This window comes from Macaca fascicularis, chromosome 13 (genome assembly GCF_037993035.2).
Source record: "Macaca fascicularis isolate 582-1 chromosome 13, T2T-MFA8v1.1".
NCBI classification, from domain to species: domain Eukaryota; kingdom Metazoa; phylum Chordata; class Mammalia; order Primates; family Cercopithecidae; genus Macaca; species Macaca fascicularis.
Window position 1 is genome coordinate 41,317,117 of NC_088387.1, and position 24,579 is coordinate 41,341,695.

The 24,579-nt window shown below is 38.0% G+C and overlaps 1 protein-coding gene across 7 annotated transcripts in view; it reads right to left on the reverse strand.

Moving 5' to 3' along the window:
* CTNNA2 (catenin alpha 2) overlaps positions 1 to 24,579 on the reverse strand; it is a 1,160,134-nt gene that overhangs the window by 212,697 nt on the left and 922,858 nt on the right. For all 7 annotated transcript variants that reach the window (XM_045368554.2, XM_005575464.4, XM_005575466.4 and 4 more), the window contains one exon: positions 21,323 to 21,475. In XM_045368554.2, coding sequence (XP_045224489.1) covers positions 21,323 to 21,475 — 153 coding nt within the window. The remainder of the gene's footprint in view (positions 1 to 21,322; positions 21,476 to 24,579) is intronic.

Consider the following 24,579-nt stretch of genomic DNA (forward strand, 5'->3'; position numbering starts at 1 on the left):
CCCACCTACTTGGAATAATGTCAGATCACGGAGTGGAATTTTATGTCACAGAATAAAGAATCCCCCTAAGAGATGTCATATATGCTTTGATAGCGTTTAGATCACAAATTCCCCAATGCCTTCTTTTCACTGCTCAGCTGAACACCTGATTCCCCCGTAAAGTTCTATCTTCCTTTCTTTATTCTTCATCAACTTTATCCAGTAAGGAGCTGGATCTGCAATGATCATAGTAAAGCCTGTAAGGAACAGTCTTACGGGCAAACAGAAGTCTAACTTCGTCTCAATGTGTGAGCAGTCCTAAGCCCAAATATGCAGATGGGCATCTTAGAAGGCATACCGATTAGCCCATGATAGCCATGAACTCAGCAGAAACACCATTTACTTGTTCAGTTCTAAGATTTTCTTAAAACTGTGGAACTCACTTGTCCTAAAAAAGGTATTGCAATTTTCTGCTTACCAAGACTCAAGGTGGACTACTCCTACTTCACATTGTCATTTTTTTAGAAGTCCAGGCCAATGTCCATTGTTCTTTCTAATCACTCCACGGCTGTTAAGATTTCTGAGCAAATACTTGCAGGTCATTTGGGTAATTATGCTATAACCAATAAGTAGGTGGCAGAGAGACAGTGAGCAAATTACTAAACACCAAAATCACTCCTTTCCAAACTTTGCTTAAATGCCACTTTCTCAATATAACCTCTTCTGACCACCCTACTTAAAACTGCAACCCTGTATCTCAACCTCCCTTACTGCTCTCTTTTTCCTTTTTCCAAAGCACTTGTCATCTTCTATTAAATAAGCTATATATTTATTTTGTCTATTGTTTATTATCTGCCTTCTATAATTAGAATTAAGCTCCCCAAGGGTAGAGCTCTGTGTTTTATTCACTGACACATCTCACATATTCAGAATACTGTTGGCACACAGTAGATGCTCAGTTAATTTGGACTCCAGAATCATGTCTGTTACCAACTGGTAATGTCACATTTCTTAGAAAAGAAATTTGCCTTAGCTTCCTCACTGAGATGTTCCAAGGACCAAGTATATATTGATGAAAGTGTTTTCGAATAATATAAAACCATGCAATACAAACGTATAAAAATACCTTATAAGGCCTGGCGTCGTAGCTCACGCCTGTAACCCCAGCACTTTGGGAGGCCAAGGCAGGCAGATCACCTAAGGCCAGGAATTCAAGAGCAGCCTGGCCAACATGGCGAAACCCCTTCTCTACTAAAAAAAATACAAAATTTAGCCAGACATGTTGGTATGCTCCTGTAATTCCAGCTACTCAGGAGGCTGAGACAGGAGAATCACTTGAACCCCGCAGGCAGAGGTTGCAGTGAGCTGAGATCGCGCCACTGTACTCCGGCCTGTAGCCTGGCAGACAGAATGAGACTCTGTCTCAAAGTCAAAACAAAACAAAACAAAACTACCTTCTAAACATTAGATGTTAATGTCAAGTGCAGCTATCGCCAATGCTTCATTTCTTCATACAACCTCCAACTTTTTTTCAAATATCTTAACATTAAAATGCAGCAGGGGAAGTGAAAAATAAATTGATGATGAATTTTTCCCGACTGTCTTTGTCGACAGGGTAAATCACTCCATGTAATAGGATGGCCTGGCTGTAGTTGGTGCAGCAGGCAAAAGACCCTAAAGTAGTCAGAAAATTATTTAGACTGGGGAAAGTCTAGCTCATAATCACATGATATATTCAATATGATTATTGTCCTCATTTCCCACTCCTACTTTATTTACTCATATAATTTTCAGTGAATATTTTATTATCAGAAAGAGAAAGAGATTTAAAAAATACCTATTCTCTCAGCAGCAGTGGCAACAGGCTGCATCAGAAAATGGCAGCTGCTCAGGCTAGGAAAGGAAATTTCTCAGAGAGCGCACAAAAAGGTGTGGTCGGTGTAATACTCATCCTTCATTCTCTATGAGCCCTTTTAGCAAACAAGGTCTTCTGTGATTTTGCAAATCCTGGAGAGGAATGATATAGACTTTGGTGAATAAATTACAGTAGAGGGAAAACCTCACACAACTCTGCATCTAGTACCTAAAGGAATGGATGGAATGAAGAGTATCGCTAGTTGGATCTCGACTGACTGAAACAGCCTGGACCAGACTCTAGAGTTCGAGCAACTCCCTGATGAAGTCAGGTTCACTTTATGTAATACACTTGGAAAGTCTGAAGATGTTTTTAAATAAGGTGAAAGAATCTGTATCAGAAACAAAATAATTAGTGATGGCCTAGACCACCATAAAATTCATCTCTGGGGCATGCAATAATTGGCATAAATAATGAGTAAAAATTAAATGTAAAGCCTTCAAAACATATGAAAGTATTTCTGCCTTCCTTCTCTCAAAAACAAAAACAAAACAAAAAAACAGTTGGCATTTGTGATGGGTGAAATTGTATTCTCCCAGAATTCATATGTCGAAGCCCTAACTCCATCATTGTATTAGGAGATAGGGTCTTCAAAGAGGTGATTAAGTTCAGAGGAGCCATGAGGATGGGCCCTAATCCAATCTGACTGGTGTCCTTATAAAAGAGAAACTGGACTCAGGAAGAGACTCTAGGGATGTGCGAGCATAGAAGAAAGACCATGTGAGGGTGCAATGAGATGGCATCTGTAAGCTAAGAGAGACCTAGGAGAAACCAAAATTGCTGACACTTTGGTCTTGGATCCCTTGTTTCCAGAGCCATGAGAAAATCAACTTCTGTTGTTTAAGCCACTCAGTGTGTGTTGTTTTGTTTGTTTGTTTGAGACAGAGTTTCGCTCTTGTTGCCCAGTCTGGAGTGCAATGGTGTGATCTCGGCTGACTGCAACCTCTGCCTCCCAGGTTCAAGCGATTCTCTTGCCTCAGCCTCCCGAGTAGCTGGGATTACAGGTACCCACCACTACACCCGGCTAATTTTTGTATTTTCAGTAGAGATGGGATTTCACCATGTTGGTCAGGCTGGTCTCGAACTCCCAACCTCAGGTGATCTGCCCACCTCGGCTGCCCAAAGTGCCGGGATTATAGACGTAAGCCACAGCACCTGGCCAGTGTGTGGTATGTTTTAATGGCAGCTCCAGCAAATGAATACCGTACCTATACTTTGGAACTGTCCACATTTTACCAAATAGCTTTAGAACTAATGCTAGAAAGAACAATGACTGCCAACAAAATAAATAATTAGACTCGGTAAATAAGTATTGACTCAATAGTAATTATGCATTTCTGGATTGCCTTTGACAGGATCACTTGGAAGCAAATGGTATTTAGCAAGCTGACTGCCATGACATATGAAAATGTATCCATTTTTCGACCTTAAAAAATAATAAAGTTGGCTGGGCGTGGTGGCTCATGCTTGTAATCCCAGCACTTTGGGAGGTTGAGGCGGGTGGATCATGAGGTCAGGAGATCGAGACCATCTTGGCTAATACGGTGAAACCCCGTTTCTACTAAAATTACAAAAATAAAATAGCCCGGCATGGAGTCAGGCGCTTGTAGTCCCAGCTCCTTGGGAGGCTGATGCAGGAGAATAGCATGAACCTGGGACGCAGAGCTTGCAGTGAGCTGAGATCGCGCCACTGCACTCCAGCCTGGGCTACAGAGCAAGACTTCATCTCAATAAATAAATAAATAAATAAATAATAGTAATAATAATAAAGTTGATCCAAAGTAACCACCTATCACTTTTATCATGTTAAACTCTTATTTTCCATAACCAAATTTTAATTAAAAATGTCTAGAATTCAAACATCCTCCATCCCTAAGGCCTGATGTTATAATTTAGAATTTCCCAAAGTATGTTTCTCAGTGTATATGTACATTATAAATCTCCAAAAAGTGGCTGTCTTAGTGTGTTCAGGCAGCTATAGCAAAATATCTTAGCCTGGGTAATTTATCAACAACAGAAATTTATGGCTCACAGTTCCAGAGGCTGCAAAGTCCAAGATCAAGGGACCAGCAGATTCAGTGCCTGGTGAGGGCCTCTTCCTCATAGATGGTGCCTTCTAAGTGTCCTCATAGAAGGTGCCTAAGAGACAAGGCAGCCTCTTTTATAAGGGCATTAATATCATTTATGAGGATGAAGCCCTCATTACCCAGTCACTTCCTAAAAGCCCCACCTCTTAACACTGTCACTCCGGGAATTAGGTTTCAATATAAGAATTCTGAGGAGTGCTATTGTCTGTTTTTCTCTCCAAAATTTACATATAGAAATCCAAACCTCAATGTGGATATATTAAGAGGTGGGGCTTTTGGGAGGCGATGAGGTCCTGCAGGTGGAGTCCTTGTGAATGGGATTGGTGTGCTTATAAAAGAGGCCTGATAGAGCTTGTTTTTTCTTCCACCGTATGAGGAGACAGCAAGAAGCCTTCATCTTTGAAGCAGACACTAAATCTGCTGGTGCCTTGATCTTGGATCTCCCAGTCTCTGGAATTGTGAGCAATAAGTTTCTTCTGTTTATAAATTGCCCAGTCTAAGGCATTTTGTTCCAGCACCATGAACAGACTAAAACAGAGGGTCACAAACATTGAGACCATAGCAGTGGCTATAGCCTGAGGAGATTGCCACATATATATTTGAACCCATCCTTCCCCAAACCCCCATTGTTGTTGTTTCCCCCACCTCCACCCTCCCAGAGCATCTCATGGGAAGATATTCTGGAGAATGTTTCTTATGCCAGAGCTTCACAAACTTGAATATTATAGAAATGACCTATGAATCCTGTCAAAATGCAGACCCAAGAGTCTACATTTCCAACAAGCTCCCAGGTACGGCCAGTGCTGCCAAGGGACACAGTTAGAACAATGAGATCTTTTGCTTTCTGTAACCAGCATACTCATGACCTGGATAGCAGTGTCTGTCCCTTGATATACTTGGACACACTCATCTGCAAACACTGGCCTGTCTTCAGAGGTTGGGAGTGAAGCCACTAATGTCGATGGCCATGACTCTAGGGATAAACATGATCTTCCTGCCTTTGTGTATTGTCCTCACTTAGGATAGGGCTTATTTACTAGACCACATAGTTTCCAGTAACTGCTTAGAAATATCCTGCATTCTTACTATCTTTTCATTTAAAAAATAAAGCAGATCACTAGGCAGAGAATTGGGAGAGAAATTCCTGGCTCAATTAATTGCAGGAGTTAAAGCTCAGAGGTAGCAAGTATGCAATATGTCAGGGCACTAAGGAAAGATGCTAACTGTATGAAAGATTTATTTTCCTTTTTGAAAAGAGATTAATGGAAAGTAAAACTAAAGGTAGATTGATCAGAGGCCTATCCAGAGAATTCCACTCCGAATTTAACCCTCAGCTAATAAGCGCTTATGGAGTATGCACTATGTCTGCTCTGTGGTCGCATTTAATAACTGGTCCTAAACTTTATGGGTGATATGAATGCAATGGGCTTTGCCATCTTCCAGTGTCTTCTTTATACACATCTTCTCCAACATATTCTCTACCTACCTGTTCCTGTCCTCTTTCATTAGAGCCTTATTTTAAGCTGGCTGCCTTAATTAAAAAGAAATCAGTGAGAGAATCCTAATTAGGTATTACTACTTGAACAACAGTAAAATGTCCCCTTCTGGAAGTAGCTTCAGAATACTAGGGCATTTTTTTAAATAGTGAGATTATAAGCAGCAGTAAGATCACAGAGAGAAAAAAAATTGTGACAAGAGGTTTTCACCAAATTACTGTGAGGAGAGAAACTGATGAGAATTTTGAGTAATGGTAATTTCAGAGATAATTTTAATTAGGAAACAAACCTTCACCTATTTCTTGTGTTATCTGCTGACTGCATTCATATCAAACGATGTGTGTTGCAAATGAACTGATGTAGGTATAGGGCACTGAGCGTACATAATTTAACTCTTAATATGCATATTTATTTAAAGATTATAGAGAAGTGATTCTCAACCAGGGACGATTTTGTCCCCCAGGAAATCTCTGACAATATCTGGATCATTTTTGATTATTGCAATTAGAGGGAAGTGTTCCTGGCTTCTAGTGGGTAGAGACCAGAGATGCTACTAAACATCCTATAACACACAGGACAAACCCTCACAGCAAAGAATTATCAGGACTAAAATGTCAGTAGTGAGGAGGTTGAGAAACCCTGATACACAATAATCTTATTTTACTCCTTAAGTACTTTGATTTCCATAATCTCTACCCAAGAAAAAAAAAAATTCATTCAAAGTAGAGGAAAGGAGGCCAGGTGTGGTGGCTCACACCTGTAATCCCAACACTTTGGGAGGCTGAGGTGGGCAGATCACTTGAGCCTAGGAGTTCCAGACCAGCCTAGGCAACATGGCAAAACTCTGTTTCTATTAAAAAACACAAAAAATTAGCCATGCAGTCCCAGCTACCCAGAAAGGATCACCTAAGCCCAGAAAGCCAAGGCTGCAATGAGCCATGATCATGTCACACCACCGCACTATAGCCTGAGTGACAGAGTGAAACCCTGGCTCAAAAAAAAAAAAAAAAAAGAAAGAAAGAAAGAAAGAGACAACAATGATGACAATCAAAGTAGAGATCATCAGTTCCTTCGAAGTTATGATCATCAACCATAGTTTTCCAGAATGAAAAGCAATTAAAAGTACACCACCAGAACAACTACGAGTACATTAAGTTTCTGCAAAATTATAAATGTTTTTGAGCAAAACAGAACATTCACTGCTTTGAAAGTTATTGTAGAAGATATAAGTAGAAAATTAGGAGCAACTATGTGCAAATGAAAACCTCTCTTCATTTCTAAGAAAACTTGTCATGGAAATTGTCATTTCACACTAAAGTTCTCCAAGATAGGCTAAAGAAATATTAGCTTTGATGCTTTTTGTTGTGGATGTACACTTGGACTCTATCAGGCAAGAAAATCACTTGCACACATGTCATTAGCATTTTTTTGACCGTGAGAAAGTCTTCAGAATTCTGAGGCAGCCGTTTATTAATAGTATTTGAGCAAAAGCCTTTCTTCCACAATTCTAGTTAAGCAATTGGGACAAAGGTTGAATTGTTTTCATCTTGAGAAAAGTAATTGTTACTTTCAAATTTCCAGGCAAAAATCAAACCAAGAGAATTCATTGGATATTAGATGTTTTTCCCCCTGAAAACAATCAGGAGAAATAATGGGCAATAATATAACCCATATTTGTAGCAAGGCACTAGAATCTACAAGCATACAGAATAACCGTTTGAAAGGTTTCTGGTGACAGGAGGACCATGGGGAGAAATAAGAAAGGTCAGACAGAGTCTGTGAAGTCACTGAGAGAGGAAAATGGTCCTCAAGGCAAAATTCAAGGGCAGAAAAACAGCGAGAGTTTAACTTACAAATTAGAGCTGCATCAGGAAGAGCTGTGAGCAGAGGCAACCAGATTCCCTGCTTTCCCTTTCCTTTCCCACTTTCCTCCAATATATGAACTCTCTAGTCTTCCTTGTTCTGCTTGTCTGAACTTTTGACCCTGCTGCCACAGCCTGAATCTCTCCTCCTGCACTGTTTCTAGCTGTGTTTCCCGTGTCCTCTGCAAGAATGGGGCCTGCTTTAATTCCTGACTGGCCCATTATTTGTGTGTTTGGCTTTGGCTTTTTGGGCTGTGAACCTTACCTGGAGGGGTATGATTCGCCCTCCACAGTAGGCACTGGGATGGCGGGGTTCCCACCTGAGCCCCTTCCTCAGACGGGTACGAGGCTAAGATGTTGGCCAGCCAGGATGGAGACAAACACCTGGCTGGTATCGTGTTTACAGAATAGGCACAGGAAAAGTGTGCCAATTTGGATGTAAATTGCAAATTAGGTTTTTTTAAGCTCTATGTAACAGAGATACTTGAAGTCACCTACTTGAAAAGACTTGACTTTTTGAGATACTTGACTGTGGGGATGAAAACAGCCTCTTCAGCTGAGTGTTGTGTTGGGATAGGTCCAATCACAGCCTATTTTTAGTTTGCAAAACTATTGATCCATAAAGTACTCTACTGCCCCACTGTCGTTAACATTCTCCAAGTCTCCAGTCTCTGTGCAGAAACTGTCATGACATTTTTACAGAAAAGCTGAGCACCTTCCCTCATACAGGCAGCCTGAAATGCATTTTTAAAGATACATTACAGGCTTTACCATCAAACTACCTTGTATTCTAAAATTAAGTTATAAACCACTCTTTTCAAAACAAATGAAGTAATAAAATAGTAAGAAAATGCATGTGGGTGAGGGAAGGTGACAGAGCCCATGTGTCTGGGATTCTCCTCATATCAGCTTGGTAAGAAAATCATTTGGTTCGGATAATTTACAGATTTGGAAGGGCATGTTTGTTCTTTTGATCTTCCAAGAAAAGATTTAGAGAAGATAAATCATGAGGGTTCTATTGTTTTAAGATAAAAAATAACAACCTGTCAGTCTAAGTAAGTAACTATATTTCGGTGGCCACTGGTATTATGTGAAAATATTGACTCAATTCCCAGGCACCTTGGATGTGTGAAATTCACACTCTGTGGCAGCTCCAGAATGTCTAAATAGGAGCAGCCAAAGGCAGCAATCTGGTGGGAAGTAGTAGTGGGGAAATTTTCAAAAGGTGCATTTGCATTACAAACAGTATTTACTTAGATTTCTACATTAAGGTCAATTAAAATCAATTTTTTTCCCAAAAAGATGCTCATGTTGTATTTTACATATGATTAAAAAATATTTGTTCTTTAGATCAAAGAATGCATGTATGTGTCTAACACACATGCCCCCATACTCACACATACTGGAGTGGCTTTGAGGGACAGAGAATGTTTCTGGAGACCTGAAAAGGGTGTGCTAATAAGCAAAACGATGTTATTCAAGGGCCTGCTGTACTGTAAGCAAAACATACACTCTAGAATTTAAAGATTGAGAATGAAAAAAGAAAGTAAAATATCTAGTAATTTTTATATTAATTTCATGTTGAAATAATATTTTGGTTATACTGTGTTAAATATATTATTAAAACTAAAAAACAAAAAGAATGCCACACCACCTGCCAACCCTGGGCACTGTGGCCACTCACAATTATCGGCTTTTACCAACAGGCACTAATGTGCCTACAGAAAAAGAAAAAGAAACAAAACAAAAAGTGGAAGCTTTGAATTTTTATAAACAAATGGTCTCAGTTAATAACAGAATGTTACTTAGCTAAGGTGTAGATTTTTATGTGTGACAGGCACGGACCTGTATTCCCTCTTTGGCTTCTACTTACCTAATGGCCAAGCTGACTAAGAGTTACTCAAACCTGTGTTTCAGACATTGGATCAGTCATAGTCCTAAGTTATGGGAGTACAATAAGGAGTGATGGGTTCCATATTGCTGGTCAGTTTTTGGTTTAGAACAGCTCAGCTACGAGCTGTACTCCAAGCTTCAGCTCCTCGTTCACCAGACTGTGAGGTCACCTGGGAAACCACTGTAATGACATATTCTCCTTGTAACCCCAAAATTCAAGATTCAACCACAAATGCACCTGAGAACATGTCTTCCCTTTTCCTAGAATCTGAAATTGGGAAAGGTCCTTAGAATTGTAAAATATCAAAGATAGGCAGCACCTAAATAGTGCTAAGCCAGATGCAAAATCTGAGGGTCAGAGAATTAAAGTGATCTGTCCACACACACAACAGTAGGGGTAAATCATTACACATCAAAGAAACTCCAGTCATCAGGTCCGAAGGACCCAATGTTGTCTTTTAAGGTAAGGGTTAAAGTACATACCCACTGAGCCTTGGGCAGGCTTTGTGAGGTTGAACTCCACCTCCTTCTAAAACTAATGGAGTCAAAGAAACCTGAAAACTCATTTTTGGTTCTAAAAAGCAATGTCCCAATATATTATCTCTCTCCAGCTATGGCTTCAGGCTTCTAGAAGGCTCTGTGACATTAAAAATCCCTTCGAGCTAGAAGAAGTTGAACACATAACTATCGAATAATTTTTTTTTCCTGGGCAATTAAAACACTTCTTGCTCTTACATACCACATCATTTTTACTGGGGCGTGATTTTTTTGTTTTTGCATTGAAGGTGTCTGATCTTAACAATATAAGGTTATAACTTTTCTGAGGTAGCTGAATAATATATACACACCTTTCAACAGTTGCAGAAAACACAAAATACAAGAAAAAACATACATATATGTATATACACACATGCAAAGAATAGAAACTCCCTACTTAGATGATGAAACAGCAAACCTAATTAGTATAACAAAAGACCAAGTATTTTCTACCTGTCTGCAGAAGCAACATGAAATGCAACCTTCTAATGTCTGATGTGGCAACACCACTATTAAAGTCCAGATGCCAGTTTCCTGGGGATCTTTCTAATACATCACAGCACTCTTCCTCAACTTTGGAGAGTAGACTAAACAATTTTACCAGTATGCTGGCTTATGATTTTATTATGGTGAGGGTAGGCAGGTAAGGAATGTACATGGTTAATATTTATAAATATGAATCTATACAGGTATAGCAAGCGTATAGAACAGGAGAAAGAACATGGACCCAGGGCATTTGAATTCATTTGGTTCTGTCACTCATCCATCATTTAGTGACTTTGGTCAAGCTACTTTTAGTTTCCTTGAGCCTGACGTTTCTCATCTGCAAAATTATGATATTAACTATTAAAGCACTTCCTTAGAGGATTAGAAGAGATAATGTGTGAACATTACCACAGTATCTAGCACAGGGAACAAGCTAAGTGTTCTCCTCCTTAGTTAGGGACAACATAGTTAATTGCCCTCTATTTTCTGGATGTTTCTTTGTAAGGGTATTTAATTCACCTATTGGAATATAATTTGGAGGTTTAGATATGGTATGGTTTGCTTTTATCTAAATGCCAGTGAAAAATTACAGAGATGAAATTGAGGGCTGGGTGTAAAGATTTTGTATTTTATTTAGATATTTGAGTCCATTAGAAAGTTTTCATGGAAACTAATAGTTGATTCCTCTTACATATGAGAAAAATTGATTTCATAATCATGGCCCTACACTTTATAGTTTGACTATGGTGTAAAGATTGAAATGTTACCCGGTAGTATTTACATTATGTGCATAGTTAACTCAAGCACTTCAATAGACCTTTGACATAAAAATACTGAATATCCTTGGACTCCACCAACTTGCAAGCAAGCTTGAAAATCTGTGGCATTTAGTAATTTGAACAGCTATGAATGATTCAAGCTGTGCAGGTGAAGATTCATGAAGCTAGTGGGTGAGCTTACTTTCCTGTCCAATACCAGTACCTGAAAGCAGTTTGCATGATCTATTCCATTAGCATATAAGAATTCTTCTGCAGTAATATGCATTACTTTCAGGGTATATGCAGTAAAATAAAGCTGTTCTCTAAAATGTGATTTCAGAGATATGAAACTTAATGCCTGTACAATAACACCAACATCAGCAGCTAACATCTTTAAACAATTACTTTGGGGCCAGAAACTGTACTAAATAATTACATGAAGGATCAGACTTTAGGCTGTACAGATACCTTGGATAGGAGCCTGGGAGCAGTGTGGCACAGTGGCTAAGAATGTGGTCTCTGGAGTCTGGGATACTTGGGTTCATGCATGGATTCTGCCTCTTTCTAGCAATGTGACATTGGGTCAATTATTAAACTTCTTAAAACCTCAGGTTTCTCATCTGTAATTTGAAGTAAAAAATAATGGCCACTTCGTAAGGTTGTAAGAAGCATTAAATAAGGTAAGAAAGAGTTACTTTTAAAACCCTAGCCTTATATCTAAATACTTAAGAGTCTAAGGTGGGCCCTTGAACTTTTCTGCAATGCTTTATTGTATATTACAGAAAACCTTACAAAATACGGTAGGGTTTAATAATTGGGGAATTTATGGAGGAGAGTAGTACTGGAATATATACTTTTTAAATGACAAAATAAAATTTACTGTAAGTTTAACATGTGTGAGCTGAACAAAATAGCTCTTACAGAGTATTATTATTTACAGGCTTGCTATGGCTCAATTGATTAGAGAAACTTTAGTAACTCAGTTCTAGTTCAAATATTATTAGCTGGATTGGGGAAGGCAGCAAGGAGAAAAAGGGGTATGAGAATATTGGGTTTGTCTTCAAAAAATGCATGGAGGTCCAAGTCCAATTCCATCAATGTAGTTTTTTTGTTGTTGTTGTTGTTTTTTTTTTTTTTTTTTTTTTAGATAGAGTCTCACTCTGTCACCCAGGCTGAAGTGCAGGGACATGATCATCATCAATGTAGTTTTTGGTGAAATTTTTCTTGATTTTCTTTTTAGTTCATGGTTTGAAACAAGGCCCTGGAAAATACAAAAATCTTACATTTATTTAAACCCAGGACATCTGTGTAGGGGTTTTAGGACCACATCTATCAAACAACTGAAGCCAGAGCCAACTGAGAAACAGCCTGAGTTTGTAGGCTATGTTTTATTAAAGTTTCAACTGATTATGTCAAAACATGGATTCATCCCAGAGTATTCTCTATCTCACACACCACAAATCCAGTATTTCAGCTCAACCTTGAAACTACAGGAAAATCGAGCCACGTCTTCCCACTGACCTTGCCTCTCTTCTAGTCATAGTATTAATCACTTGCTGGACTATTGCAATATTATTTTACATATTCTTCTTTCTTTGCTTTCTATTACTCTATATTTTCCATCAAGCAGCACTGTGAACTTTTAAAAATGGAAGTCAGATTATGTCATGCCTTTGTTCAAAACCTTCCAATGAACTCAATATCTGAGTAAAATACAAAATCTTTATACCCAGCTCTCAATTTCATCTCTGTAATTTTTCCTCTCACTCTTGGCTCCAGTCACACTGGTTTCTTTGTTCTCCACCAAACATGCAAAGCACATTGCTGCCCTGGGGTCTCTGGACTTGTTTTTTTCACAGTCTGGAATGTTCTTCCACTCCTTTCACATCTCTATTTAATAGTCATCTTAGAAGGGAAGCCTTTCTCGACCTCATATGCTCTCCTCCTTCATTCTTTATCATCCTACTCTGTTTAATTTTGTGCTACAGCACATAGTTCTGCCTTACATAGTATACACTTACCTCTCCCTTTCTTATCTTTCCCAAGAGAATGCATGTCCCATGAAAGCGGGAACTTCCTCTGATTTGTTCACGGTTACGTTGCCAGCAACTGGACCAGCATCAGCACATGGGCCTCTCAGGAAATATTGCTGAATGCAGCATTGTGCAAGTGGAGGGATTAATTGAGAAGAGCAATTTACTCAAGGGTGAAAGGAAGGCACTCTGGTACTGAACTGATGGATGATCACATTAGTGATTCTGAGTATTAGGGTTTGACTCTGACTTCCAAGCCCTGCATTTCCAGTAGATATAGCTTCTCATCCTTCATGGGGCACTGCTATCAGGAGTAACTAAGCCAAGAGGATGAAGGAGAGAATTGAGATTCCCTTGTCTAACTCATCATTGCTATGGCTTCAGTGCTGTACTTTACTTTGTCAGATAGAACTGGCTCCCTCTCTCACATCCACTAGCTGAGGATGAGAGCAGAAGCACACTTGTCAGGCAGCGGACAGGAAAGGAATGATAGTGGAGTTAGGGACACAACTTCAGGAGCCCCTTGAGAGAGTTAATTCGACTCCTCAGGGATCCTAGTAGCAAAGAGCAGGTGTTTTCTACTTGATACAAATAATATTTCTTCACATTAGTTCTTCACAGATTTGAAATTCCTTCTTGGTAGTAAATTAGACAATTAAAAAGGTACAAGGCCTCTTTACTGCTGATCTCCAAGGTGACCTGTATGATCCTACAACTGTGCTATTGAAATATATTACCTCAGGGGCCCAAAAGCTGGCAACATCACTGGCTACATTCATTACTTTATTCCTTTTTAAGTACCATGTCTTTCTTGAATACCTGCTATATGCTAGGTGCTTGGCTAGGAGCTGGGTTGTAGTTAGGATTACATTAGACATGGTCTCTTTCCTAAAGGAATTGGTAAACCAGCAGAAGAACTAGCATACAGTTGTAGAGCTGAATGGGTACAATCCTAAAGTAAATGGGATGTCATGAAAGTGAAAGACACAGGGAATTGATTCCACCTGGGGCCAGGATGTTCAGGCTGAAAGCAGAACAATGCCTAGAAACTAGAGGAAAGGATAGAGTGGGGAATGCATCTGGAAACGAACAACACAAGCTTAGGTCTAGGATGGGAGGGAGACTGGCACATTTAACAAGCAAAAGATGGCAGGTGTGGCTGATTCCTTGTTGGGGGGCGGGGGGAAGGAGGGGACAGGAAGGTGAGCCCGAAGACTGAAGAGAAGGTCAAATCCTGAAAGCCACGTAAGCTTCTTTACAATGTTGGTCTTTAACCTGATAAAAAGAGGAAGGCTCTGAATGGCCTCAGGCAGGGAAATTATATGATTTTTTTTGCATTTTTAAAAATTCACTCTGACTGCTCTGTGCAGAAGGGATTGTAGAGGGCCAGGCAGATGAAAGAGGCCTGTGGGGAGGCCACTGCAGTTGCCTGCACAATAGAATGTATGCCTTGCACTCAGGAGTGCATGATAGAGATGGGGGAGAAGGGAACCAGGCAGGTTGACTGAGCAGGCAAGAAATAGAAGGAATAAAACAAGTTCAGAGGCCCAAATATTGATCTCACATCTCATTTTCAAGATTAGCTTTTATTTTCATTGTGGTGATGCATATTTTGTGTCCAATTTACATCCACTCCACCCAGCCCTGACCAAACTGCTTTGCGGCTGAGTTGCCATAATTTGCACTCCATTTCTCTGGAAGGCTTAGACGTGAGGTATAACAGGTGTTTCTGGATCAGCTCAGGGTCGACCCCACCCTAAAGTCCTTAGCTAATCTTTAGAAGGGCATGATTCTGAAGGTGAGAGAAAATTACTAATAATTATTTTATCTAGTGCTACAGATGATACTTCCTATAGTGACTTTACATCACAGTTGACCTGTCAAATTCTAATCAACACACCCTGGTGGAAATTTCCCCAAATTTTATTAAATGTTATAAATATTGTGGAGGGAAACAAAAACAAGAACAAAAAACTTCTCAAAATTTCACTTGTTAAAGCAATTATGAAAACCCACATTATTTTTTCCTATGAACATTTCTATACACTAAAACTGTCCTTGTTGAGGATTTTTCTAAGGTTCACAACTTCTGTAGGTTGTGAAAGGGTCAAATCACTTCATAGACTCCATTTTTATGAATATCAAACTGGGAAAAAATGGCACACAAATATAAGGAAAAAAAACACAGATAGCAAACTGAATATACTATAATTAAACTCAAGAAAAATGCTGAAGGATTAAATCTATGAATCAGTGATTCATAGATTGATTATTTCACGTATTTATGAATGATTCTTATGTGATTAATGGAAATGTAGAGATTCATCAGAAGTTTTCAAACAGAGATCAAAGTTGCCCTGGGAAGGATTAGAGGTTGTGCTTAACGAGGAGAAAGGGCATTAAGTGAGGGAATTGTAGGAAATAGACCTCCAAGCTTGTTATTTCAGTTCAGTCAGAACTGTATTTATTGATTTATTCATTTATTTGAGGTATGTAAGTCCCAAAATTTCCACTGAATAAAAAGATATCTGACTAAAAACACTAACAACAACAACAACAACAACAAAACACCATAAACTTATCTAAATGAGCCCTCTCAGGAATTTGCACTTCTTCACATGATGGAGTAGCCTACAAGTGACCCACTCACCTGCTGAGAACCACTAGAAATACACAATAAAAGCAATTTACTTGAAAGCACAGGAGAGCTGCCAAAGATGTCAAAACTTAAACTACATCAAAAAGAGCGGCTCATTGAGGGGAGCCTAACCTTCCGTCTGTCACTCCAGTCACCCTCGCTGGGATTTGCTAATTCTTAATGTTGAAAGAGAATCTGAGAAGTCAGAAAGAAGGTTGCTGTTGAGAGGAAGAGAATTCCTTGGAGTTTTCAGCAATCTCATAGGGCTGAGGAGGCAAAAAATGGAGCTGAACACAGCCCCGCTGAGGCAGCCAACTCGGACTTAAGATCCCACAGAGAAGAGAGGTTCAAAGAAGTGAGCTTGGCGCTTCATCCCCAGCTTTTCCGCAAGGCGTTTGACAGTCAATTAAGTTACAAATAGCAACAGGCAAGAAGCAAATTGAGACTGTCCAAAAAGCAAGGCAAAGCAAACTTAGTCTTGTGGTGTTAAAGAAACAAAAATTGGGGTTTGTGATTCACAGATGAGGTGACACGTCTGATCCTCAGTTGGCCACCCTGGAAGATTATCCTTCAGGACTATGGTGAAAGAAAGGTAAGCTAAACTTTAGAAGTGCTACAACCTAGGTTCAAGTCACTTTAATCTTTGATTGCAATGAGATGGTTTGCCTCTCTGCTGCCCAACAGAAAATAGGGTGAATCCTCTCTGGAAGGAGAACACATTATCCAGACCCTCTATATTTGTCCACACAAATGTTTGCCATTCAATCCAATATCACCCAGCATATTAAAAAACACAGTCACAAGAAAAATTAATAAAAATGGACAGGCAATAAAGTCTGTCTCCATTTTCAAAGCCTCATAGAGTCCCATAATAGTTCACTTAAACATGTCTAAATTCAATAAAACATGGCACATTCCAGTCATCAGTCAGACATTAAGGATGAACTGTAATGAACAATCCTAGTCTATTTTGATTGTTTGCTGGGCCAGGTGCCATTGTTCATGCCTGTAATTCCAGACCTCTGGGAGGCCGAGGAAGGCGGATCACGAGGTCAGGAGTTTGAGACCAGCCTAGCCAATATAGTGAAACCCCGTCTCTACTAAAAATACAAAAAACTAGCTGGGCATGGTGGCAAGCACCTGTAATCCCAGCTACTTGGGAGGCTGAGGCAGGAGAATTGCTAGAACCCGGGAGGCGGAGGTTGCAGTGAGCAGAGATCACGCCACTGCACTCCAGCCTGGCGACAGTGCGAGATAAAAAAAAAAAAAAAAAAAAAGAACATTTGCTGACAGTTTTTAAGTCAGTCCTACCCTTCCCCCATTTCCCTTTTGTCCCCGAAATGGGCAAACTGATAAGAGGGACACCTTTTTATTGCTATTGGGAAATTCAAACCACTAAAATCCTGGCTGTCACATAGAAATCCTGACCCCAGCCACATGCCCCAACATGACAAAAACTAAACCCACTTATTCTTCTCTTTGTTTGAACCATTATGAACTGGCATGGGTGCCTGCTCTGCTGTCCCTGAAGTCCCACTGCATGAGCAATAAACCTGTCTGGACCCTCTTGGTGGGTATGTTGTATCATCAGTGTTAACATGCCAGTGGATTTTGGATGTGTTGGGGGCTGCCATCTGTGGAGCCGCCCAGAAACAAAAACAAAACTGACCCAAACATTGCAGTTCTTTGGCTTAGCCTTTTGAAATAACTGATTAATCTTTTTTTAAAAGGAGATGACTGATAATAAATTTTACTAGAGAACTGGAGTCCCTTTAAAAAAAAATCAACTAGAAATTTTAAAAAATTGAACTCAATATGTAAGTTTTAAGTATATTGGACACACATGAATAAGTGAATTTAAAATTAGGGCAATAGAAAATAACCAGACTTAAGCACAGATTAGAGGGAAATTTATATCCTTAAATGCGTACAGCACTAAAATAAGAAAGGTAAGAAATTAATGACATGATTATCCATTCCAATGAGTTAGAAAAGAAGAAGTAAGTTTTACTGGAAGAAAGCAGAAAAAAGAAAGAACTACGAAGAAGAGAGCAGAAATAAATAAAATAGAATACAAACAAATCTATAAAGCTGAAAGCTTACTTTTAAAATTGATAAACTACTTGCAAAACTAATCAAGGAAAAAAGAGAAAATATTAATTAGTTAAATGAGGAGTGGGGAAAAAAGAAACAGTACTGCAGATCCTTATACATCTAACAAAAAATACATATGTATTATGGACAATTTTATGCCAGTAAATAAGAAAATTAAATGAAATGACAAATTCCTAGAAGGCAAATTAACAAAGCTGATCTTAAAAGAAATTAAACAATGTAAATACTCATATGATTGTAAACCTTTCTTCAAATCCTCACACTCACAGTATTTTATCAGTGAATTCTACCAAACATTTAAAAAATAAATGAGGCTCATCTTAACACATTCACTTCCAAGAAAATAGAAAGAAGGAAACATTTACAATTCATTTTTTAAGGGAAAGCATAACTTTGATACCAATACCTCTGAAAGAGAATAAAGGAGATGAGAAAATCATCTCAACATCTGCAGAAAAAGCATTTGATACAAGCCTATACTTACTCATAATTTTTTTAAAGTCTTTTGGCAAATAGGTAATAGAACTAGCTTGACCTAATTAAGATATCTAAAAGAAATGTAGAGTGAACAATATAATTAATGGTAAAGAACTGAAATTTCCCCACTAAGATCCAGAAATCACAAAATATTTATCACCACAATATTGTACTGTAGGTCCTAGCTAGTACTATAATGCAAGGAAAAAAAACCAAACTGTAAGTATTGGGAAAGAAGAAATACACTTACATGATTTGGCTGTGTTCCTATCCAAATCTCACCTTGAACTGTAATAATCTCCACGTGTCAAGGGTGGTGCCAGGTGGAGATAATTGAATCATGGGGGTGGTTTCCCCATACTGTTCTCCTGGTAGTGAATACATCTCATGAGATCTCATGGTTTTTTAAGGGGGAGATCCCCTGTACAAGTTCTCTTGCCTGCCACCATGTAAGACGTGTCTTTCCTCCTCCTTTGCCTTCCGCCGTGATTATGAGGCCTCCCCACATATGTGGAACTATGAGTCAATTAAACTTCTTTCATTTATAAATTACCCAGTCTTGCATATTATATGTCTTTATTAGCAGCATGAGAACAGACTAATATAACAGTCATAATTTGCAGGCACATGACTATGTACATAGAAAATCCAAAAAGAAATTGTCAAAATTTTAGAATTATTAACTGAATTTATCAAGTTCAATGGATATAAAATCAATATACAAACCAACTTTTTCATATTACAGACACAGAAACTAAGAAAGGTGCCCATATCCACACACTTTTCAAAACTAGAAAAAGGCTAACACTCGGCTCAGTGCTTCAAGTTTGGTGTGTTTTTTTTTTTTGTATATATGCAAATTTGTATATTTCAGTTACTCCCTAATCAATCAGAGGCCAGTCCACACACTAGCCCCCTGTATCTCCTAGGCATCAAGACATTAAAATGCTGCTGGCCACAGTGACACTCCATGGGAAGTGAAGGGAATACCTGATGGAGGCAAAGTGCAATTTTCTGAAATGTGGAGCTGCAAGTAATCTAAGCTTTCAGCTTCTGTCACAAGTTGAGGATCAAGAATCACAGGTAGTGAACGGATTTACCTACAATGGAAGCTAAAGACAGAATAAGGGGAAATGGTGGATGTGTCCAGGGCCTGTCACAGGAGAAAGGAGAGTGAGTGGAAAAAGCCGAGTCTTTGGCCCCAGTCTCATATTTACACAAGATGTTAAGTCTGAACTTCAAATATGCCCTGCAAATGAAGTAAAGACACTAAGAGGACTGAAAGTAGATGTTTATCACACAACTTGAAATCCATGTCCCATTCTTCATCCACAGTGTCTACAACACACCATCAATTAATATTTTCGGTAAACTCTGCGGTTATCTTGTAAATGCTGTAATTATATAGATGGGATGGTATATTTATATGCTAACATTATTTTATTACATGTGAATATTTAAAGGTTTGTAGCACCCATCAGCATTTTTTTTTTCCTCCTCCTCTTTCTTCCCCTCCTTCTGTACCCATATCCTCCTCCTTCTCTTCTCTGCCTTCCCCTTCTCAAAACATGAAAATGGTCAGAGCTTCCAAGGTCAACCTTGGAAAGACTCTGGATCCCTAAATAGCTAAGTGAACTCTCCAAGCATGTAGGTGGAATGTGAACGGTGATATAAGGCTTGCCTGGTATGAGAGAACAGAGCCAGAAAAACTACTTTGATATTGTGAGTATTACCCTAGTTTTAGCTCTAGGCTGGTATTGTCTCAAGACATTGGGGTTACGGCAGGAAGTTCAAAGCTTCCATTATTGTGGCCAAGGTTTCTGCACATAGAACCTGCTGACAGCTGTCATGGGTGATGGCTCAGCCTGTATCCTAGAGAAGCAGAGGCTTGACGTAGGACTTCCTGTTGGCTGGGTGTCTTCAGCCCGAGGCACCTGCAGTGCTGGATTAACCAAGGAGCAAACTAAGCAGGTGCTTAGGATGCAACTAAATCAAATACCACCCCCATCACCCACTCCAAGAAAAGCAGAGATGATTTTACATTTAATGAACTTGCTGAGAATTTTAATTTTTCCATCCAGAGGAAAAAAAAAAAAACTTATTTTTCTTTCAGCTTGCATTTAAGTCTTCTGTCATTTTAAGTGATTTTATTTTATTATGAATTAAAGTGGGAATGCATCACAGTGGTGGTGGTGGTGGTAGGATTAAGTGCTCAGAGCCTGTAAAAGTTTTAACCTGGCCCTAATAACCATTCCCTAAATTTTCCAGGATCCATCCTCATCCCTCCTGGGCTCTTGTTCTCTAGCACACATATTTCTTGTGTAACATCTCTATTTTCTATTATATTTAGCCCCACATCACTAATCCTACCTTTGCCAGGCTATTGGTATTCAGCTCCTAAATTTAGGCAGCCTAGTTATCATTTACTTTGTACAATATTTTTTTTCAATATTACCCAGTAAAATTTTGTATTTATAAAGCAACTCCCACAGATTCCTTTAACACGTAAAATATACTTACAATGCTTAACGTACCCTAGTACTGCCCCAAGATCTTCCACCAAAAGTTCAAACGTCTCTTTGGGGGCAGGTGTGATTTTCTTTTTTTTTTATTGCAAGTTCCCAGAGTGGACAGCGTCTAGGCACTACTGGGTGGAGTGGACAGTGGTTTGAGGAGGGAGAAAAGGGAGAAGTGTCCTAGGCCTCCATTTAGAAATTTTAATTTACTCCCTCAAATCAAAGCTGGCATTCAGCACTTCAGAGTGTCCCTTCTATTTCTTTTGTTTCAGCTCCTGCTTGTTGTTCAGAAAAATTGGCAAATATGTTTCAGAGCATGCTTAGAGTTGTGAGATAGACAAAAGAAAGATGACTGATAGCTTGATTCCTTGGAAAAGGGGTACACTAATCAGAAAGTAAAGGAAAGAATGATTCCAGGACTTTATTTCTCCAAAAACACAACAGAAAAGCTCTCTAGTGAAATTCTAACAGCCATATGCAGAGATTGAACCCATCGGTAAATTCTAGTCTTCAGGCCCCTCCACACTTACCTCTACCAGTTTGTTGGCATGCTCGCGGAAAACCTGGGCATATTCTTTCACTTCCTTTTCATTTCCACTCTTTGCTGCCTCAATGAGAACTAGCAAAGGAACATTGGTTTCCAAGAAAGAATCAGATATGTGATCCATCACTGCTTTCCGAAGCTACAGTTGAAACAGAAACAAAAAATGACATACAATTAAGAAACAGTAGAATTGTCCATTTTTTTCTAAACTGCTTTTGAGCTCTCATTACCCAGGGAGATAATATTCCTATTTTCTTTTTAAAATTTCCCCAGAGCTTATACTATTAAAGGAAAACCAATGACTGATGGAAGCGTGTGAATTAAACATATTATATGTCAACCTGAAAGTTACATAAATGGCCTGTTGCTCAATACACTATGGGCCCTCTCCCATCAAAGGTCTTCTCTCATCTTTCATTGACCCAAACCTTCAGGATGTTCTGAATCATGACACAGTTGAAGAATTCAGGCTCTTTGAAAAGGAAAAATCTAGGCATCAACCAACAAGTTGGGAGAACTTTGGATAAAGATCTAAACTTTGAAGCAAACCCTGAAACTTTGCCACTGTGCAGTCTCCTGCCCATTCTAGATCCATTGTTTGTGTTAGATAGAAGCAGAAACATGAAACATCTAACAATCTCAAAACTGTTTGTGCCCAGGTGCTATGATGACATAGTTGCTATGTTCCAGAAATACTTATAATTATTCTTCAAGATAAATGAGAATAAACAAGCCCAAATCTTCTAACAATGCATAATTATACATCATTCCCACATTGTTAAAATAGAAAGCAGGGCAGCTGCATGAAAATAAAATGAAACTGTCCCTGAAAAATCACCTTGGTGCTGTTTTGTTCATAATTATCTGAATGTATATGGGATGTATATAAAAATAAACAGAAGAGAAGATGATAAACACTCTGAATGTTTTCCAAACAAATATACCTATCCAGGAGCATTCAAGTGAATCTCTTGATAGGATGACACACACATATTCGTTATTGGTCAGAACAAGGAAAATTAGGAGCAAATCTCAATTCCTTTTTGTACTAATTACCATAAAGTATGCATGAAAGTACTTATAACTTAGTTTGGTTTAACTCTGAACTGTGTTTGACATTTTACCATATATAATGTAATAAAGTCTATGTAAAGTTAACATCTCCCACATACTCATTTGACAAAGTGTATTAAATTACTGCCTGGGATAATGTTGGTTATTGGTGAGCTCATATATAATGTGTCATTTACTCAACTAAAATCTTTGCATATTATATCATTTCATTCCTATCACAAACTATGAGATAGGAATGATTCTTATACTAGTTCTTCAAATGAAGAAGCTGGGACTTTAAAAAGTTAAATAACTTGTCTGCAGTCATAAGTTAACAAATGGCAGTGCCTAGGGTAAAAAGGTCTGAAGGAGATCCTACAGTGAACACTTGAAACTGACCTGCAGTGGCTCTCTTCCAGAACAGTCCCACAATGGAGGAAAAAATATTTAGAGTGGAATCAAAATTGAACTTGACAGGGACAACAGAGACAAAAGAAAGAGAAGGTTGAGATAAAGTAGGGGGGATAAGAAGAGTAGGTTATCTCAACAATCAGACAAGCATTTTTTAATACCACACAAAAATAACAGAAGTGAGAACTCCGGGAACTTGAAAAGCCATCTGCATCAAACCTCTTTCTAAGCCTTCAGGAAGATAATGTTCACAAAAATGAGCAACTTAAAATTATCATTACTTTGAATGATAATTAAAATTATAATTCGAAGTTATTATAAGAAAAATTAGATTAAGAAATATATTATCCCTAAGCATACTGAAAGCATGCCAAAAGGATATGCTTATAAAACAGATTAAAACTGTAACCTACCATTTCAAATAAATTAAAAACATCACAAAAATAATATAAAATATGGAAGAACATGACAAATTCGAATAAGAAAAACTAAAGAATTAGGTCATGAAACTCAAGAAAGAATTATAAATAAAAGAAAATCATTTGAAAAAGACAAGAATGAATAAACACCACAACAAATGCCATAAGACAAATAAAGTAAGGAAAAGTTTTAAATCCAAAAAAATTTTTTAAAGAGCTAAAAAACCGTTTGAGAAAATGTGACAAATATTGAAGATAGGCAAAGAAAAGTCAATACAGGGCTACCAGAAGGTCCATGAAAAAAGAAAATCAAAACAAGAAAACAGAATGAATACCAAAAATTGTAATCAATGAAAACTTTCCAGAATATATGTATATATTGAAACTGTATTCTAATACTATATATTTTTAAATTGCTAAGGTGGGTTTTTAATGTTCTCACCACAAAAATAAGTATGTAAGGTGATGAATATGTTAGCTTAATTTAATTATTCATAATATATACATATATCAAAATATCACACTGTACTCCACAAACATATATATGTTAATGAAAAATAAAAAATTTGAAATTAAACAAATAACCTACAATCTGAAAGAATGTATTATGTACCTGAGAAGACTGACCCGTAATTATCAACCAAGATATTTTCCAGTAAAATGACTGAATTCCAAAGAAAAAATGAGAGGAAAAAATCTGCAATTCAACAAATATACCGTATGATTTATACAGGAAAAAATAGATTATCAGCAGACTTTTTAATAGTAAAGATTTATGCCAAAGGAAAATATTGTCTTTAAGATACTCAAGGAAAGATAATGTAAGCTAAGAATTTTATAACCAGCAAAACTGACTTTCAAGGATATAAGGCATAGAAAATCTGATAAAAACGCAAGAACTCAGAATATTGTTCTCATGACCCTTTCCTATCTAGTTATTTTAAGAATTAAATTTTAAGAATTAAAATAACTAGAAAAATATTAACATAAAAAGTGATAGAATATAGTATGAATGTTTGTATACTCTGACAATAAAGACATATTACAACATTGTGAAAAGGGGACGAGAAAGGGAATAGAAAATACTAAAATATTTTAAGCATTTTATGTGGTTTTAATTATAGGGGAAGTATGAATATTGTTATTCCAACATTATTGTGTTTAAAGATAAAATAAAGAAAATGATTAACTATGAAATTTTAATTCATAATTTCCTATGCCCTTGCTAACCAGAAGTGTTGGTAGGGTAGAAAGTAATTGAAGAAAAATTCTCCAATGCTAGATCTGAATTAGAAATGTCAGTAGAAACACATAGGATTTGATTCAGATTTATTAAGGCATAACTGACAAATAAATATGT